We start from the raw sequence: 21,113 nt of genomic DNA, 5'->3' as shown, positions 1-21,113 counted from the left end.
TTCACCTGAAACTAACACACTGTTAATCGGCTATTTGTTGTTGTTGTTTAGTCTCTAAGTCGTATCTGACTCTTTGTGACCCCACAGACTCCATGGACTGCAGCACACCAGGCTTCCTTATCCTTCATTATCTCCCAGTTTGCTCAAACTCATGTCCATTTAGTCGGTGTACTGGCTATACCTGAATACAAAATAGTTTTAAAAAGTGAAAAAAGATGAAAATATAAAACCAATGTACTATGTTGATTCCTGAACAGGATAGAAGAAAATAGCATTTGGACATCATATCTGTCCTTATTTTCCACAACTTAAGAAATGCAGGTGTATAAGACATTCCAGATTTACATGGTTATTTATTTGAGGGTATAAAGAGGGGATCTTTACTTTTCATTTTATACTTACTGAAAGTAATTTTTAAATGGTCCTGCACAAAAAAATAGACTAGTATATAATTCATGTGAATACAGCATATTGACTCTAAAATCCAGAGGGAAATCTTAAGTTCTAGTTAAGCAATAATAATTCTAATTCTCCAGCAGTATGAAATTTCTTAATGAAAAAGTACTTTGGTATCAGTGTACACCGATTCCAAATCTTTGATATCAATATGGATAGCAAGCTACAAAGTACAGGTTACTAGTAAATGAAACCCAATGCCATACAAGTTGTACTAGAAAAAAAAATCACCAGAGAAATGCAAATCAAAACCACTGTATACCACCTCAGATCCATTGAACGGCTACTATCAAGAAAAATACAAAATAACAAATGTTAGGGAGGATGTGGAGAAATTAGAACCCTTGTACACTGTTAGTGGGAATGTAAAATGATGCAGCAACTGTGAAAAACAATATGGCAATTCCTCAACAAATTAAACATACAATTAGTGTCTGATCCAGAAATTCCACTTCTGGGTACGGATCCCGAAAACAGCAACTCAAAACAGACTGTTCATACACCCATGTTCATAGTCACATTATTCTCAATAACAAATAAAAGTAATGCAGGTGTCCATTGACAGATGAATGGATAAGCAAAAGACACAATGGAATATTATTCAGCATTAAAAAGGGAAGAAACTTTGACACACATTATAACATGGATGAACTTTGAGATCATTGTGCTCAATCAAATAAGCCAGTCATACACAAAATAATATTGTATGATTCTACTTATATGAGGTACCTAGAATAGCCAAATTCAAAGAAAGTAGACTGGTGATTGCCAGGACTGGGGGTGGGGGAAGGGGGAAAGGAATAGGGAGTTAAGTGTTAATGGTTATAGAGTTTCAGTTTTGCAAAATGTGAAAACAGTAAAAATGGACTATGGTGATGGTTATGCAATTTGAATGTACTAAATACCACTGAATTGAACACCTAAAAATGGTTAAGATGGGAAATTTCATGTGATTTTACAATAAAAATTTGGAAGAAAAATATAAATAATGGTACTGTGTCAATAAACACTAAGCAATTTTAAATGTAAGCAACTAAATGGGATGTAGTATGCTGAATAGGCTCCTGGAACAGAGAAAAAGGAAATGGAAAAATGGGCAAAATTGCAGTAGTCAGTAGTTTGCTTACTAATAATAGGGTATCGATGTTAATTTCTTAGACACATAATGTGGCTACTATGCAAGACAAAAGTTAGGGGGTTAAGGGTGCACAGGAACTCTCTGTACTATCTTTGACAGGTTTCTCGAAATCTAACATTATTCCAAAATAAAAGTAACAACTAAAAATGTTAGAATCAACTCCTACATGGAAGATATGAGTGCAAATGTGCTCAGTTGTGTCTGACTCTTCACGACTATAGGGACGGTAGCCCACCAGGCTCCTCTGTCCATGGGACTTCCCAGGCAAGAATACTGGAGTGGGTTGCCACTTCCTCCTGCAGGGGATCTTCCCGACCCAGGGATCAAAACCATGTCTCCTGCCTCTCCTGCATTGGCAGGCGGGTTCTTTACCACTGAGCTACCTGGGAAGCCCACACAGAAGACAAAGACAATACAAATATATTAGAATTGATAAAGTAGACACCAAAATATGAACACCTATACAAACAGCTACAGGAGATGTGAAATTATTTTTCTTGTGTTGTTCACTGTTGCCTAGCTACTGTCTTATCATACAATTGCAAAAGGGCAGGCTATTGAATTTTATATTGTGGTAATATTTCCTTCATGATACTGGCTGCATTTTTTCACTTAGATCTTGACAGGGACAGTGTGATCTTCCTTCTGCCAATTCATGATTTTATATCTTTGATGTGTTACTTGGTGAGCATCCTGGTTGTTTCCAGTCAATGACAAGCCCAGTTTTGTGTTCAGCGGATTCCTACGCAGCAGAACTCAACCTGGACAGCCCTGGCTGTCCATTTTACTAGCCCTGGCTCAGTGCACTGGCTTCCAGCTGTAATACAGATGCATTGGATATAAGCCTATTTGAGGAGTACTTAGGTATCTGCATAAACGTGCTAAGTCACTTTAGCCACTGGAAGCCCACATGGACAGACGGTACTGCAGCTTTTAGAGAAAAAAGATCATGAAATGCTTTTATCAGTAACTAAGCAGCAGCAAGCAGTAGGAAACAACTGGTAAAAACATCTTGCTTCATTATGAGTCTGCTTGAATATGCTGCTCTGAGGAGTAGATTTCAAAGTTAATGAAACATGTTAGAGCAGAACTAAGTGAAAACAAAGCTTTACTCAGAAAGACGACTTGAAACAGCTAAGTTTTACTTTATTTCCCAGCCCAACTGCTTTTCTGTTAAAGGTCAATTATGTAAAAACAGACGTGACATAAGAGAAGGGTAGAAAATTCGCTGTCTCTCTCAACAGCTCTGCACAAGGGAGAAATGACTAAGGCTATTGTGTCTTCTTCCCTTCCATTCGCTGACATCAGTGATCTAAACACTCCAGAGGCTTACAGCTGCAGGTGCAAAGAGCTTTGACTCGCAGGTGCAGCTTGCATTTCCTTTCTCTGTGACCTTTAAGGTCAACTGGTTAGCTGGCTTTGACTGCAAATAGAGGTCTTAATTCCTCCAGTACAACCTTAACTTGATATGAAACACTTACACAAGGAATGGTGCAGACAAGAAGGCAGTTTATTGTATCAATACTTTGGGGAGAAAAAACATGATTCCGTTTAAGGGGAAATAAAACAGTCATTGACGCTCAGTAAGAAACACTGCCATCTAGTGGAATGATGATATACCACCAAGACTTTCAAGACCAGGCATGAAATGTGAGCGGATTTGTCGGTTTAAATTTTCACCAAAAAACGGCACTTTTGAGAAGCTGATTTTCAGAGAACCTCAGATTTTGAGAAAGTATTTGTCTTTAAAATGCATAAATGTATGTGCTTTCTCTGATTTGGGGGAGAAAAGAAGGCTTGTTTCTTTTTTTTTCCAAGTAGACTATCAAATTAATTCTCAGTTTCAAAGTTAATGAATCACTTTGGAGCAACCTGCCTCTTTGAGCATCCGTCGTCACTCTTGCACTCTTGTTCAGCAGTCTAAACAGCAACCCCTGATGACGACAGCTTATAAAGAAGCAAAACTGAACTGTACAAGAACTACATTAAATTTACTCATTTCCTCTATTTTTACAATCTAAGGTGCTAAGTATTTGCACTTCACTTATTTGAATTCGGGGGGGGGGGTGGTGGAAAGCATTAGAAAGCACCAATAACGCTTTTGCATAAATCACATAATCCAACTCTTATTATGACTACACAGTAACGGTGGAAGATACTGGTGTGAGGACGTGGGAATGCGGTTCTTAATGAATAATAAAGTCATTCTTCTCAAGACTTTAATTCGCCTTTATACCCAGGTGCTGCAGTAAATGTGCTGATTTGATGACTTCTATGAGCATATAGATGAGAATATTTAATGAAACACCTGGCTGACAAAATCAAGTTGTGAGAATAACATACTGTTAATAGGCATGATCTCAAATTGGCATCTCTATGATTACTGAGATTTTAGATTCTGGGTTAAGTGCTCTGCTCTTTGGAACATCCACAATGGTTATCGATCGATCTTGGTAATGAGCTCCTCGTTGCAACATTTCTGGATATATGGTTGGAGGCACTCACGGATTCTAGAATGCATGAGTCTGACGTGGTTTTCTCAAACCATACTCCTGGCAAACTATAAACTCAGTTACGGATTTCGAGAAGAGCCAAGTTCTGTGAAAGAGGTATACAAGGACAGAGTTAAGAAGCTGAATTAAAAGAATATTAGGTTGTGTTCAGTAGACAAAACTGAATGTTCCAATTCTGAGAACCTGAGATTGTCCAGAAAAGCAAAATTCTGAGTGTAGGACACAAGTTACCACAAAGTCAGAACCCACTGCTCTGCGTTTCGAAAAAAAAAATATATATATATATATATGTATACATATACATATACATATACATATATATATATATATATATGAGTTGGGGAGTGAGGGTAGTCCCGGAAGTACATCTGAACGAGGTTGTTCTTTTGAGAGTTAGTCTGGGTTGCTTGCGTTCACCACAATTTGCAATAATCACCCCCACCCCAAGTCTAAAGCCTTCCTTTACCATATATTCTAGTCTACTTCATCTTTCTTTCATATATGCTACTACTTGGGCACACCTGAAGCAAAGCAATTAAAGATACTTGGGAAGCCTTATAGTAACTCCAACATGATGCCAAAGTCACCTCCAAAAACAGTTTATTAGCATGATTAAAAACATTTTCCAGAATAATGACAGAATTTCTAAACATGAAAGAGGATCAGTGGCTATACTTTATAACCAATATTTGCAACTGGAAAGACAGCTTTATTACCCAGTCTTTATTTTATTACAAACAACCCACATTTGCTGGTTCCCTGTGAAGTCATGACTATTGCTTTGGGAATGAATTCCTACTGCAATTAAGTATAAAAAATATCTTCCATAACTGGAGTGTGACCTGCATTATTGAGTAAAGAGTTGATAAAAATCCTCAAAGAGTTGGTTTTTTGTTTTTTAAAAAACATTCCTTTTACACACTACAAAGCAATAATTAGTAATTTGGCTTTTAAAATTCCTACATGATATTTAGAATGGCAGTCCCCAAAGGTCCTCCCTTCACATAACTGAACTTGCAGATCCTCTTCTGGAGTGTACATTCTTGGGGTGGACTCTGAAGACCTCAACCTCCATGTGTTTATACGGGTTTGAGAACAAAGACAGCGTCATCCAGAACGTAGTAGTCATTATACATGTCACCTTCACACAGGTATGGCAGTCTGGTGAAAGCTTCGATAACAAAACCAGCTTTTCTGAAAACTTCAGGCAGACTATTCACTTGTTCTTCCCAATTCTGTCCCTTGATTTCCAAAATTTCCGATGGTTTATCCCACTTGCCACCTACTAAAACAAAAACATGAAGTTAAATTCTTGAACAAATTATTCAAAAGAGGGAAGAGGGGAAGAACAATATCGGCTAAGGGCTTGGTGTGTGCCAAGCACTGGGTGCTCTGATGAATGATCTCCCAGGTGACCCAGCGGTAGGACAAAGAGGAAGCAGACTTAGGAAGACTGAAGAACGTGGCCCAGCTTGCAAGGTTAATGAACACTGGGGCAGAAATGTAATCCCTCATTAAACCAGACCCAAAGCCCACACTACTACTTGCTCTGACAGCTTCTTGATATCACCCTCCCTTAGACTGACAGGTGTGTAATGGTTAATAGGTTTGGAAAACTGCTTATTAAACACTGGGACATTGAGGCAGAGTAGAACAAAGTTTGAAAGAGTGCTTTGGATAAACGTAAGAAAACGCCACTACTGTAGTAAAATTATGCCACATATTAACTAGAGAGGTTTATCAGGCTGAAAGTAAAAATAGGTTAACGGAGACTTTTAATTTCTAAAAACAGACCATTTGGTGTGCTTTTCAAGAGAGGTCAATCCATTCTCTAACTTTTCAGAAGAATTTCATACAAGTTAACCTCCAGAACCAGAGAAAGGATATAACACACTAGAATGGATGAATCAACCTAGCATTTCTTGGAACAGTGACTCAAGTCTGTGTTACGTTAGTCATTTCCAAACCCATGAGCGTCAGATGCCCAGGTACTAGGGGGCTAGAAAAAGTCTTCAGTTCACATACATACCAAGCACTGACTACAGACACACGCGCGCGCACACACACACACACACACACACACACACACACACACACACAGTGGTATATATAAAATCTGGGGGGTGCTTTCCGACACAGCAATGATGTAAAAAAAAATACACAGTAATGTTAAAAGTATTACTAAATACAGATTGAGAATAACTTTCTGTAAATGACAAAATATATAATCAACAAGTGCCAAGCATACAAACAGTACAGTGGAGAGGGCTTCATTCTTTCTGGCAGTGAGCACCCCTCTTCCCCGTGGAAGGCAAAGCCTGGGGAAGCAGCTTCCCCCGCCTCTTTCTTGCAGCTCAGGCACTGGCTCATGACCTAAGCTCAGAAACACTCGCCGCGACCTGAAATGAGGAGCAAGTGGCCCAGAGGTGGGGACGTGAGGCTCCTTCTCTGGGAAGGCAGAGTAGTGGTGTGAGTCCAAGCAGCTCGGGCAACACGGAGTGGTACTACTGACAGGCTGTGGCCCACGCCAAGGCAGCAATGCTTGCCGGGGGCAGTGTGCTCTTCACATCAGCTTTATAGCAGATTTTGGGGCATGTGTCTTGCATGTAGACCCCAACACATGATTCTCCAGTCCTCCCAGGGACTCACTGCTACCCTCAAATCCTTTCAATAAACTCCCTTTTGCTTATTAAGTCAGCCCAAGTCACTTTCTGTTTTTTACAAAGAACCTGACTGATGAAGCCCCCGAGGGACTAGGATGGGGTTCTGGATGACAAAGATTCCAGACATTTATTTCACAATAAAAGCGGTCACACGAAACTGGGGCACAAGGGCTCCCCAGGTGACTTAGTGGTAAAGAATCTCCTGCCAATGCAGGAGATGTAGATTCGAACCCTGGGTTGGGAAGATCCCCTAGAGAAAGAAATGGTAACCCACTCCTGTATTCTTGCCTGGGAAATTCCAGGGACAGAGGAGCCTGGCAGGTTATAGTCCATGGGGTCGCAAAGAGTTGGACATGACTTAGTGACTAAACAAAACTGGGATACAATTAGTTAATGGCACCCAACTTATTTATTCATCGTTCACTGATTTTTCTCTTGTCTCCACATGAAGATGGACTTTCCAGGTGGTGCTAGTGGTAAAGAGCCCATCTGCCAATGCAGAAGATGGAAGAGATGTGAGTTCGATCCCTGGGTTGGGAAGAGCCCCTGGAGGAGGGCATGACGACCCACTCCAGTAGTCTTGCCTGGAGAATCCCATGGACAGAGGACCCTGGTGGGCTACAGTGCATAGGGTCGCAGAGAGTTGGATACAACTGAAGCGACTTAGCACACTACATGAAGGTATCTCCTTCTGCTTCTCCTCGATTTCCAGCAGTTATCAGCCCAGCACCAAGAACAAATTAGATGCCCAAGAGCACAGACTGAACTGCTCTAGAAAATTTAAGTATGAGTTATCTGTCAAACAATACTTTCTAGGAATATGCACCAAGGTAAATCAAAATCTCACCCAAAACATCTAACATCTTTGAGGCTTTGTAAAACCCAAGAAAAACGTGACCATATGAACATTTAGAAGTGTGCTCTAAGCTAAAATCTCAACTTTAAATGGTGAAACTGCATTACAAACAATCTTTACACAATTTCAAAAAGTTCCCAATTATGGTTCCTCAATAGGAGTTCCTCTCTTTGGTTCTTCCTTTCTTAGAGAAGAAAAAAAAAAAGCCAAAACTCTCCTCAAATACACACTCCCACACCTCACACATACACACAGAAATGGAGACTGTGAACAGAGGAAAGATCATTCTCGGTCTGGAACTCAATCTGATTCTGTTTTATGTCGGTAAGGTTCTTTTTTTTCCCTCCATTTTATTTAAATCAATTGCTACTTTTCATCTAAAAATTCATTTATATTTTAACCCCCTACAGATTTTTAAATGTATAACATTATGGAAACTGTCTAAGGTGACAAATTTCCTTTTTTCTGAGAAACAGGTAATAAAAAAACAGCTGAGAAAAAAAATTAATATTAACATTGAAAATTTCCTTTGCTATCATGCTGCTTTAGAGAAGAGTACCTCTCCAAACAAAGGCTTGAAAATATTCATAAAATCACATTAATCATTAACAATTCAGTTCCCATACAGGCAAACTGACTCTGCACTAAATAATTGAATATATTTTAAAGAACAGTGTTTCAGAAAAAGCTGAATTTCTATAAATTGAAGTACCTGTCATTTGAAAAAACTGCTATGGCTCCTTCCTTGAAAAATAACCATATCACAAATATATGGATACTTTTGCCTGTTTTTTCCTCTAGGAAAGAGTTTCCTATATCACAGTTCTAATAATTTCATCATCGTTCTAAAAAATCTCATAATCTCAGATTTGCTCACAAAGTTTGGGTCATAGGCCAGGAAAGGGAACAAAAGCTCTTATTTTTTTCTCATCTGTAAAGAAATATTTTTAAATGTTAACCGTGATTTGGTAGGGGCAGAGTGGTGAAAGGACTATGGGTGACTTTTTTGTTTCTACTTTCAGTAATAAGTCTATTAACTCCCTAATAAGTATATATATTACTTTTATAGAGCAGTCTAATTAGCATTATTTTTTAAAAGAATTATCTTTCAAAGATATATACTGAAAGATGTGCAGACAAATTATCTGGAATTTGCCCTAAAATAACGAGAGAGTAAAGGCACAAGTAGGGAGAAGAGCTGAAACAAGACTGGGCTGAAGTCAGGTGACGGTGGAGAAGTTACTGTGCTGGTCAACTACTTCTGCGTATGTTCGAAATTTTCCATAAAGGCGTTTTTTAGAAAGTTCAGAAATTACTTCTCTATGTATTTTCTAGCTTGGTCTTCAAAAACAGTAATCTTTCATTCCCTTCACTAAGAAGATAAACTTTCAACCTTTTTCAGAGGGTACTGTGTTTAAAAAGAAACCCTACAGAATGCGAGAGTCCTTCAAGCGCAGCTCTTGAGAGGAGTGGGCTGCAGGCTGACACATTATCCACACTTCCCTTTCGCACTAAGCTGCCACGCGCGGGGGCGGGCGGGGGCGGCTGGGGGAGCAGCCGTCTCCTCACAGCCTGGGCTCTCACAGGAAACCACCACACCGGGTTTTCTCCCTTCCAAGGCGGTCATGAGCAGAGATATGAAACTCCAAAGTTGCAAGTATTTATTTTACCCTGGAACACTAGTTCTCCAGGAAAAATGCTAAAAGATAGCTTCCCTTTTAAAAACTACCTCACGGAGGAGTTGACACTGGGACCTTGCTGCTTAACTTCACGACTCTGGCAGGCCCATTTCCACTTCAAGTTCCCACACTTTAACGATTACTATACCTCATAAGGCCGCTTCTCTACTTCTAAGGTAAGTCTGGGTAGGAGACCTGCGGCCGCAGTTACCAGACTTAGGAGTGAGGCTAAACCCCTCGGCTGAAGACGCAGGAAGCCTGGCCTTCTCCAGTGACTTGACTTTACCCACTCCTCTGGTTTACCTTTACCAGGTTGCTAAAAAGCTCCCAGCTCATCTCCAATTGTACAAGTAACAAAAATTACAACATGGTGAGAAGAGACTTGGGTCACAAATACCATGATTCTAGTTTTAATTCTTCTGCTCTGGATCAGGACCTATAAGAAAAATGTTAAGTGACAAAAAGCCCATATGAAACTTGTATCAGACATCTTGGATTATTTTTTAATTTTGTGTACAGTAGCAAAGGGAAAAGTCAGACAAATAAGACCATGTGGAAACATAGAACCACACAAAGTCAGAGTGAAAACATGCACAAACTCCAGTTTGCCTCAACCAATAATAGCATTTCACATAGAGCCTCCCTTGCCCTCAAAATGGCTGAGGGCAGGTCTTCCCACTGGTAAATAACTGAGCAGCTTTCCAGTTTCACGAACCTGGGATTAGATAGGCAGCCACATAGGGACCCACCCCCATGACACGGAAGCAGCATGATGTGGCGGCGGTGAGAGCACTAGATGGGGTGTCTAGTCTCGACCCTGCTGACATGATGGTGTGAAGTGAAGTGAAAGTCGCTCAGTTGTGTCCGACTTTTTGTGACCCCATGGACTATACAGGCCATGGAATTCTCCAGGCCAGAATACTGGAGTGGGTAGTCTTTCCCTTCTCCAGGGGGTCTTCCCAACCCAGAGATCAAACCCAGGTCTCCCACATGGCAGGTGGATTCTTAACCAGCTAAGCCACAAGGGAAGCTCAAGAATTCTGGAGTGGGTAGCTTATCCCTTCTTTAGCAGATTTTCCCAACCCAGGAATTGAACCAGGGTCTCTTGCATTGCAGGCGGATTCTTTACCAGCTAGCTATCTCTCTTTACAGCTCTATTTAGAGCTCTCTCTAAAATGGGCATATGATACTGTGGGGACAGGAGTGGCCATCGCAGCAGAAATAGCTCCTTTCATTAAATACTTACTTAGACCCAGGTAAGTAAATACTCCTTGTGCACTGATGGCCTCAAGGAAACTTCCTGCTAACCTCACGATACTCACAACACTATCTCCCTTTTGCTAATGAGGAAACAGACCAGAGAGCTAGGAACTAGCAAGAGCTAGGATCTGAATTCAAATCTCTGCTCCTAATCACAATACCGCTCAAGTAAATTAAAGCTACAAGAGGCTACAAAGCAATGCACAAGAGCCAGGGAAGAAACTAACCTGCTGGGCAGTGGCATGGCCAGCTCATCAGGCCTCTGCTCACCAATGAAAGGCTGACTAAGCCAGGGCTACAATTTCCCAGATGTACATCTTGCCTTTTATAATGTTTCCCTTTGGAACAACTAGACTCCCTGAAGAACAACTGTAAACTGTCATGAATTTCTAGCAATCACAACCTTAAACGGCAGAAAAAAAAAATCCCTGCTGCTCATGTGCTCAGTCATTTGCATAAGGGGCTTTGATACCTATTGCTACACTGAATGCAATATTCCTGTGAGGCCAGCAGTGCAGATAAGGGAACAGGCTCCTAGAGAGCAATTGATTTGCACAGGGAGATAAACGGACAGCTCGTAAGCACACCACGAGTGTACACGTGGAGCCTGAACTTCTGACTCCGGATCTGCTGTCACCTCCAGCAAAGGAGATCCTCACCCCACCCCCAGGGCTGCCCCTTAAGTACCAGACATCACTGTGCTCCAGCAAGCCTGAGGTCAGGAAACTCAGAGGGTCAAGAAAAGTGAGGAACACCAGTGTCTGCCTTTAAGTTTCAATTTTTTGGACTGATAGTAAAGTTAATGTACAAGTTTAAAAAAAAGTTATGGGTGTGTTGTAACTTTATAATAGTGATTCACAATTTTAAAGGTTATACTCCATTTATAGTTATCATAAAATATTGGCACCAGTGTCTACTTTTATAGTCTTGACCGTGCTGAGAGTAAGGTAAGAACAAGAAAGCCATGGTTTTCAGTGGATTCTTCACCCCAAAATATCAATAAAACAGGAGCACAGGACAAAGGGAGGTGAGAAGCCCAGTGAACAAGCTCATCTGCTTCCTCCTACAGGGGTTGCAGACAACTGCATCGTCTCAGTGTCTCAACTACCTGAACTTGAAGTGGACTACACGCAAAAGGCCGTAACCTTGTCCTGCTCCTTTTCCACAGTGGGGTGCCCTGCAGAGCAACCCACAAGCCTGTGGTTTCGCTATGGGACTCACAAGTCTGAGAACCTGTGCTCTAATGGATGCAAAAGTGAGACAGACAAATACACACTTAAGAATCTGGCACACAACCGGGTTTCCCTCACTGTGAACAGGCTGACTTTCAATGACAGTGCAATCTACGTCTGTGGAATAGCCTTTTCCAACTCAAAGCAACCAAGAGCTAAGCAAACGGGAAGTGGGACTGTGCTTGTGGTGAGAGGTCAGTCAAAGCTTTATTCCCATACACTGGGTTCTGCTTGGCCCCTTAAATGCATCACTTACTTCTATGCAGAGATTAGGAGATACATCTGATAACTTAATAGCTGAGCCAGTGAAAAGTATGACATTCACACTAGCCAACATGCAGTTTGGACTGAAGAACTACTCCAATTCCATCTCTCAGCCTCTGCACACACAGTCCGGGCTATGTCAGGTCGTATATTCTCTATGTCCAGACTTTACTGGCAAAGGCTGACCAACTATGCCCTTCTTTCTCCATGTTACACGGACTGAAATATGATGTTTAACTGACAGCCTTGTTAGGATCTGGTCTGGTATTGCACCATCTAGAACAAAACACTGGAGAAGCATAAGCAATCAATAAATTGAACCTATAAAAACATATGCATTATGGAGAATAAACACAAAATTTAGGTAAAGCCACTGGGGGACCCCTGACCTTACCCCCTTGTGCATAGATAATGAACAGAAAGAAAAAGGGTCGGTGTGGCTTCCTTAGATTTACTAAAATCCATGACAATTTCCTCATGCAAGTGAGGACACTGAGCCTAGCTAAGACCTATAAATTATGAAATTGTGAGGAAAAGCTTCACATGATTCTGGGGAAAGGAAGAGATTAACAGTAACTCCATGCTTTTCTCAGACCTCTCCCCTTTAAAGAAACTCTAGTATGATGAGCTCTGAGATCATTAAAACATAAACTCAAATTGATCAGGCTTTTGGTTTTAAAACAGACTTCGAGGAGCCCAGATTGTCCTATATTACAAGCCTTACTTTGGTGTTCTAATGAATTTTTGCTATTTCACTATTATTTAATGTTAGTTTATGCTCACCTGTAGGGGTAAATTATAAATGAGTTAATGCACATAAAGCACTTTTAATGGTGCCTGTGAAGTGAAGTGAAGTTGCTCAGTCATGTCCGACTCTTTGTGACCCCGTGGACTATAGCCTACCAGGCTTCCCAGTCCATGGGATTTTCCAGGCAACAGTACTGGAGTGGGTTGCCATTCCCTTCTCCAGGGGATCTTCCGGACCCAGGGAATGAACCCGGGTTTCTTGCATTGCAGACAGATGCTTTACCCTCTGAGCCACCAGGGAAGCCCTTAATGGTGCCTGGTTTATATCAAATAATTAATGTCAGCTAAGAAAATCAACTCTGAATATTCACTGGAAGGACTGATGCAGAAGCTCCAATACTTTGGCCACCTGATGTGAAGAGCCGACTCACTGGAAATGACCCTGATGCGGAGAAAGACTGAAGGCAGGAGGAGAAGGGGGCGAAAGAGAATGAGATGGCTGGATGGCATCCCGGACTCAATGGACTTGAGTTTGGGCAAACTCCGGGAGATAGTGAAGGACAGGGAAGCCAGGCGCACTGCAGTCTATGGGATCTGAAAGGGTCAGACATGACTCAACAACAGATATTAAAACAAACACACAACAGCTGTAGAAATTTGTATCTCTCACTGCATGCATTTGTCTTCTATAGAAAATAACAGCCAGAAGAAAAATGGTTTGTAAAGAGAAGGAGGTCTCAAACCTGCAAGTTTATGTGATGAAACACCCTTCTGTAGGAGTAGGAATGAAAATACCATTAAGACAGAAACAGCGATTTCCTACCTTTTAACACAGCCGCTAATTTCACACTTGAAACTTTTAAGTTTTACAAATATGGTTGATTTATTAAGTTTCACAAGAAAAATGTATGTTGTATAAACTGAGTTCACAGGATAAGCATCTACGGGCTTATTTAGTTGAAAAGTACAAGTTATTCAGATAACAATTACAAATTTAACTGGATTCTGTACTTCAAATAATTGCATACTTCAAATAATTGTGGTGTGTTATTTCATCACTACCTAGAGAACAGGACACTTCCTACAGGGAGGGAGAAATTCAGAATGTACAAATGGATTCAATAATTCTACTTCCAGCTTTATTAGAAAGAAGAGACACAACAACACTGCATATACAGGCGTGCGGTGAGCACCATCATCTCAACGCATGGCCTTCTCAGGGTCTTCAAAGACTGCACTGTTTACCTATGTATTCAGTTCAAGGTCATAAACATATGTGGGAAAGAATTTTAACTCCACAGACTCTTGGTACTAAAAGAAACTTAAAACACCCTTGAACAACCTGTCTTGAAATGTTTATCTCACTTTAGGCAACAATTTACATAAAAAGTGATTCTTAGCATCATGACAAATAATTAATTGAATTTATTAAAATTTTAAGTTTTAAAAATGAGTAACATTTTGGGCATAATACACTTAAAGAACTAATGAACTGGCTTTAACTATATTATATACTTGAGTGCCTTCTAAATTAAGAGCCCCTGAATAAATTTTTATATGAATAGCCAAATAGCATAAGCTCATGTGTCCCCCTTAACATTTAGTTTCAATTACACTTTATACATATATTTGCAATAATGTTTCAATAGTGACTGGCTCTCTTTCTCTGTCTATAATTAACAAAGAGATGAAGGTTCTCAGCAAGGAACTGCAGTCCACCCTGATAGCCCTCTTAGTCCTGTTCTCTATCTACATCACCAGTGTGCTCGTGATCTTCATCGTCTTCATCAAAGTAAGTCAAACGTCATGCATTAGATGTCCCTATGGACTTGAAAATTGTCTTAAGGAAATAACCTCCATCTCTGCACAGGTTGGGAGCCTCAGAAATAGCTCACCTAATTAACATCTCCCTTTGCATCTGCAGGAAATACCTACTGCAGAAGAGGTCTGCAGAAAAAAGCAAAAATTTTCATCACTGAAAATCACTAACCAGAGTACATAATTTATATGGTTTTCTTTCCATAAATGGGAATAAGAGATCCTTCTTTATAACCATCAGACACACACTACTTTTCCACTGGTGGGGGAGGTATGAAAGGCCTAAGAACGATCTTTAAGAGTGAAAAAGGTTAACGAAAGAGACTGAAGGGACTTCCCCAGTGGTACAGTGGCTAGGACTCCATGTTCCCAATGCAGGGTGCTCGGATTCAATCTCTGATCAGGGAACTAGATCCCACACGATACTTCTAAAAGTCCTGCATGATGCAATTAAGACCCGGAACAGCTAAATAAATATTTTAAAAAGAGAGAGAGAGATTAGACACTGCCTTAAAATATCTTTAAGAGGCCTAAAGTTTTTGAGAAAGACTATACTTCTCATTGTTCACATGCTATAAGAGGGGATATGTATGCGTTATATTAAGATTACCATAAATCCTATTATCAGTATCAGCTTGAGCTATTAATAAAAACACCTCAGAAGTGACACGAAAATTACTCTTACTGCATATTACTTAAATATCAAGCTCGTTTAACTTTATTATGGTATGAGATATCTGCCATGATTGTTCTGAGTACATAACATGTCTTGTAAGACTTTCCTTTTCTTCCTGACAGTCAAAATCTAACACTCGAAGAAAGAAAGAAACAGAAGAGTCACAAAAGGTACACACCAATGCTGGTAAAACATCTTCAGAATTGTGGTTATTAACTATTTTACAATGAAAATAATTTAAGAAACACAGAACATCACCACAGAACAACTTTCATACTGTTTCCTATTGTTGAGAAAAATGATATTCAAGTGACAGAATATGTGGCAAATTGATAGTTCTCAATCATAAATTCTACTTAATATACTCAAAATACAAGAGTTAGCTGTGGATACAGATGTGTTGGGTGGGGTAGTTTCTAAGACTGGTGGCCAATAAAGAAAGAAAAGGCTCAGATAACGTGCAATAATCACTGCTTTTAATCATAAGACAACATTTTTTTTTCTTATTTGTATTTATAGAAAAAGAGTGCTCGGCGTATTTTTCAGGAAATTGCTCAAGAGCTATATAATAAGAGACATGTGGAAACACACCAACAAACTGTAAGTGTAAAATATCAAAAAGATGTAAAGTTAAAAAGCATGTTTAACTAAAAAAACTTAGCTGCCAACAAGCTATCAATAATCAAGTTTTTCTTTAAAAAGAGTCTGAAAGAGGACTTTCATGAAATGCATTTGTTTTGATAAATACATAACAAAGGACATCTGATACAATATCAAATAGACACCAACCAGGCTGGCATCTTAGTGACATGAAATCTTTCTGAAACACACTGGATACAGGTAATGTTTTCAATACAGACAAGGATGCTTTTGTGGGTTGAAAGCTTCTTTGGACTGTATCTTGCATCAGTAGTAACCATTAAGCAAATGTTGCAAACATCTGTGGATCAAATATATAGAAAATTTACTTGTTCACATTAGAAAAGACAGATAATAAGAATAAAAAATGAGTATTTCTTCAGCCTTTGATGTTTAGTGATAGGAAGAATGTATGTTGACTACAATACATTCTGATAGTCCTTCTACAGTCTTAAAGTCCTATAAAAACAGGTGTTTTCAAACAAGACATTGTTTTAGAGATAACAGAGCAGACAGTTTCCACGATACCTGATCAAACTGCCCAGATTTAAATTAAAATGTATACAAAATAAAGAACTTATACACTAACAGAGATATTTTCCTCTTAAACAGCAGCCATGAGGGCAAATGAAACAGAATTCTGATATGAGATGTGGTTTTTCTAAATCTAATTTCTAAAAAGGATTTTCATCCAGGAAATAGTATCATCTAAGTAGTCACTTCATCCTTCAGTGTATATAGAAGTACATAAAGAAGTGGTTTAATTATAAATACCTAAGATGCCACTCTAAATAATTACAAATGTGTGTCCACACTCTTCTTTTATTGACACAGGCACCTTTTCAGCAAAGAGGCAAAATTAAATGACTAGAAGACAAGCCTGGAAGTAGAAATTTTAAAGCCCTCAGTCAGGGCTTTGACAATGGCATGTAAACAATAAAGTTATTCTTCAGTTCCCACATCCTACTCCACACAAAGGGAAAGTGGAAACTGGACCTTTATGGTTACTGGAGAATGCAAGACAGCACTGTAATTAATATGTCGCTCTTAGTGTGGTGTTATTGGTTACAAAACTTAAAATGTGGCCTGTTCTTTACTATTGCAGGAAAAAGACAACACTTATGAAAATAGAGCAGCGCTTTCTAACTATGAAAGACCATAGAAGTCTTCTGACTTTCAATGAAGTCACTGAAAATTCAACTCCAGATGCTATGAAAGTATTAGTGGATATACACCCATCAGGTTTTTTTTAGAAAACAATTTAAGGTAAATGAAAAAGTCAACTAGCTATAAGAAGGACGCCAGAGAATATAAGGAAACTATTACTAATGGAAATTACCAAAATACTAAAACCTAACAAAATGCAACTGAAAAATACTTTCCTAATTTGCTAGGTAGGAGAATTCTAAGCAGTCAAGCATCTTCAAAAACTTCCAATTAAAGCATATGTCCTGTACTTGCTCCATTCAACATAACCACACGATGACTGATACCCTAAAGATGATCTGAAGTCACACCAAGTGCCTCGGTCTTGCCTAGAAGAACCGTCTTTACGGTTTCTAGACATGGTGGGCCAACTAGACCAAGCTGGCAGGGAAAGAGGAACTGAGGGAGGAAGGAATATGTCAAAATCTGAATTAGAGAAAAATCATTTTGAACAGCATTTCGCAAATATCATTCTCTCTAGTGTTGCAATGGGCCAGTGGTATAGTACACATTTTCCTGCCAGGGTATGCAAAATAACTTACATCATGCTACCAACAAAAAGTGAGAGCGCAATAAATACAGTAACATTTTAGTTATTTTAACAAAAAAATCCAAAGCAGAAGGTTCAGTCAGAGAAAACCTCAGAATAAATAAGCTACGATGGACTCTAGGTGTCAGTCTTGTGCCAAATAACAGCAACAGGGAAGGCTTTTGGCAAAGCACTGGAACTGATCGAGCCTTTGCAATATTTTTTTTTCTTTTAGTAAGTCACTGTATTACACACACACAAACATTTATACAAACCTACACTTTATACATAGTTGGGGCCATACAGAGTATACAGTTTTGTATTATGCATTGCAGTGTGATTTTTAACCAACTAAGGAGGGAAATGGTAGACAAGGGGCAGTGTGTAGCAAGGAGGCTTATGGCACTTACTACCATCTCACTAAGAAAACATGTTACAGAATTGCTCTCTGAAAGTTACTTCTGTGTAACAAAAAGTCTATTTAAAGTACCTGCAAGTATGTATCTGCTATTAAACCTGAATTACAACCTATTATTAAACCTGAATTACAACCTATTATGTTTATTTAAAGTGTTTCTCTTAATCTGGTATAAAATGAGATGGATTCTTATTTTTATACCCCAGATTAAATTTTCAAATATTTTTTTTTCAAATCTAAATATTTTATTATATAGTTACACCCAATTGTGTTTTTTGCTATATACTTTTAACTTGAGGATGTCTGTAAAACCAGTACATTAGATAAATCCTGAAATTCCACTAGCTATAAGCTATTTAAATATTGCTTATACAAAATATTTGGGGGCGGGGGGGAGGTGGACAAAAGCTTATTTACAAAACAGAAATCAGATGCAGAAATCTTATGATTACCAGGGGATATGGGGGAGAAGGATACATTGGGAGACTGACACTGGCATGTATACACTACTATACATAAAACAGATGACAGTAGGAAATGGCAACCCACTCCAGTATTCTTGCCTGGAGAATCCCATGGACAGAGGAGACTGGCGGGCTACAGTCCATGGATTTGCAGAGAACTGGACACAACTGAAGCAACTTAGCATACATAAAACATATAACAAAAAAACTGCTGTTATAGCACAGGGAACTGTACTCAATACTCTGTAATGGTCTATATGACAAAAGAATGAGTGGATATATAACTCATTCACTTTGCTATATACCTGAAACTAACACAACACTGTAAATCAACTACATTCCAATAAAATTATAAAAAAGTATTAAAGGAAAAGCAGCACCATATGAACAGCATACACTTAAATAAAAGATGAATGTTTAACATACAGAGTAATTTTTTTATTCACTGATAGCCTAAAGGTCCATTTTAAGATGTTTCTTTTGTATGCTTAATTAGTTTTGTTAGCAAGCAAAGCCCTATGAAGGATGGCGTCATCTAGTCCTCAGACTCAGATTCATCTTCATCTTGACTAATCTGGAAGTAACGAAGCTCGTAAGTCTCCTTGTCAGATGCAACCACACGAAGCCAATCACGAAGATTGTTCTTTTTAAGGTATTTCTTGGTAAGGTACTTCAAATACCTTTTAGAGAACTGTTTCTCAGAAACGACTATGATTTTATTCTTGAAGCGTTCAATGTGAACGACATTCCCAAGATTTCCAGTTTTTCCATTCACTTTAACCTTTTCCCGCAGAAATTGTTCAGAATTTCCAGACTCAAAAATTCCATCTTCTACTGGATGAGTAAGATCCAAATTAAACTTCCAGGTTGACTTCTTAGGCTTCTTGTCTTTCTTCGGCGCCATCTTGAAAGCTTGCCGTGCGATCTCAAATATTTTAAGATCCCTTTAAAAGCATTTTGTACTGATGGCTTAAGTCAGGGACCTCTAACCTCTCCATCTGCATAACCTCATTTTGCATGTAAATGTATGTGAAAACACATGTGAGTGCACATGTGCTTTCTGTAGTTTATGCATATACATGTATGCATATATATGTGTATACACAAAAACAGAAATTAAACAATGGGCGTGAAAAGCAATATAAACAAAAATGTTAACATTTCCCTCCTGTACCCCAACATAAAAAGTCTTGCATACTCCCCCAACTTTGAGACCATTGGCCTGACTGAAATAAATGAACTTCTAAACCAGATGGCAGAAAAGGTTAAGTACTACCACCATCTAGGTGAATAGAAGGGATCTGATCATTTCCTTTTGATTTCTGAAAGTCATTACCTTTTGGTCCTTTGAGGAATGAAAACATACCATTCTTCATGTAACTAATGAGGAAACAAAATCCCTAAGACAAACCTGTATTTGATTCAGAATAAACTTTTCCCAATACAAGCAAGGACTGTGTTTAAGAGACTAATTTTTAAGCTAAATTTTGGAACATATTTTCCCAAGTAGTTATTTTCCTTGAGGTCATATAAGAGTGCCTGATATATATATATATATATATATATATATATATAATTCATTCTTTCATTCATCCAACTAGCCAACAATACTGATTGACCGCTATACTGTTATACAACCAAGGGCTTCGTCTGCATGCTATCCTTGGGTCTCACTGAACTGGGAACCCCACCTCGTTCCCATCTTATTGCTGTTGCATGTGCATATGGTAAAACACTCCACAGACGCAAACACACGCCAAATGTTGCCCGCATGAAAACTTCCCTAACTCCTCCAGCAGTTAACGGAACTTTCCTTCTCTAAACTCATGGGACTTCATGTTTCTTTTCAGACTATCCTGCCACCATCTGTTTATGTCTTCTGAACTATTCTCTAAGTATCTTAAAACTAGAAGCACACACCTCATTTCTTTTTACTTCTACTGCTTAGCACTGCCTGGTACATAAAAGTCTTTTAAATACCCTTACATGAATGCAACTAAACAATATTTCTACAGAAAAATATTTTTTCGGCCCTTCAACGGAGTTATGAAGCACACTTCACGCCTTAGCCATTGACCCTATGCCTTGTCATAAGGACCATTCACTGAATCCCTAACATTAATTTTCCTGCTATGTGAGCATCCAGAATTTCCACTGGAAAGGACTAAGCAAGCTATAGCTTTCTGTTTAAATTTACACTTCCCAGATAATCAGAAGAGAATAAAATGAAAACAACTTGGACACGAAGAAGAACAGACATGGTTCTAGTGTCTACACACTCTCCCCTCTAGTCTAGAGCAGTGACACCACATACCAACAGGTGTTAATGAAATTTTCAGAGTAAGTCATATCTTTCTCTCTACTATATTAGTGCTAAGAGAGTTTGAAACCCTCGGCTAACAGGCATACAGTTCAGTGTCTGTGGAGTCGAGTCACATCAGTTCAGTTCAGTTCAGTCGCTCAGTCTTGTCGGACTCTGCGACCCCATGAATTGCAGCACGCCAGGCCTCCCTGTCCATCACCAACTCCCGGAGTTCACTCAGACTCACATCCAT

General features: G+C 39.1%; 3 protein-coding genes across 7 annotated transcripts in view; 1 reads left to right on the top strand and 2 right to left on the bottom strand.

Annotated features, from left to right (window-relative positions):
• Positions 1-4,690: 4,690 nt before the first annotated feature.
• The window catches only part of METTL9 (methyltransferase 9, His-X-His N1(pi)-histidine), a 50,735-nt gene continuing 34,312 nt past the window's right edge, over positions 4,691-21,113 (bottom strand). For 2 of the 4 annotated variants that reach the window (XM_069570341.1, XM_069570339.1), the window contains exon 5: positions 4,691-5,392. In XM_069570341.1, coding sequence (XP_069426442.1) covers positions 5,187-5,392 — 206 coding nt within the window. In that variant the 3' untranslated portion in view covers positions 4,691-5,186. The remainder of the gene's footprint in view (positions 5,393-21,113) is intronic. The other 2 variants (XM_069570342.1, XM_069570340.1) reach the window with 1 other exon arrangement.
• On the top strand, positions 7,813-19,436 carry IGSF6 (immunoglobulin superfamily member 6). Of its 2 annotated transcripts, XR_011252701.1 has the most exons (7): positions 7,813-7,950; positions 11,635-11,991; positions 14,494-14,600; positions 15,425-15,472; positions 15,822-15,902; positions 17,047-17,207; positions 19,055-19,436. XR_011252701.1 is itself a non-coding variant. In XM_069570343.1 (6 exons), exons 1-6 carry the CDS (start codon positions 7,884-7,886, stop codon positions 17,101-17,103), a joined length of 717 nt encoding a protein of 238 aa, XP_069426444.1. In that variant the 5' UTR covers positions 7,813-7,883; the 3' UTR covers positions 17,104-18,231. The 2 variants fall into 2 exon arrangements, 1 of the variants encoding a protein (XP_069426444.1); XM_069570343.1 differs by lacking the exon at positions 19,055-19,436 and having other exon boundaries at positions 17,047-18,231.
• Positions 17,047-19,462, bottom strand: LOC138429145 (ribosomal protein eL22-like). The gene has a single exon (XM_069570344.1). The coding sequence runs from the start codon at positions 19,460-19,462 to the stop codon at positions 19,094-19,096; it is 369 nt and encodes a 122-aa protein (XP_069426445.1). The 3' UTR covers positions 17,047-19,093.

This window comes from Ovis canadensis, chromosome 24 (assembly GCF_042477335.2).
Source record: "Ovis canadensis isolate MfBH-ARS-UI-01 breed Bighorn chromosome 24, ARS-UI_OviCan_v2, whole genome shotgun sequence".
NCBI lineage: Eukaryota > Metazoa > Chordata > Mammalia > Artiodactyla > Bovidae > Ovis > Ovis canadensis.
This window is presented reverse-complemented; position numbering and strand designations above follow the sequence as displayed.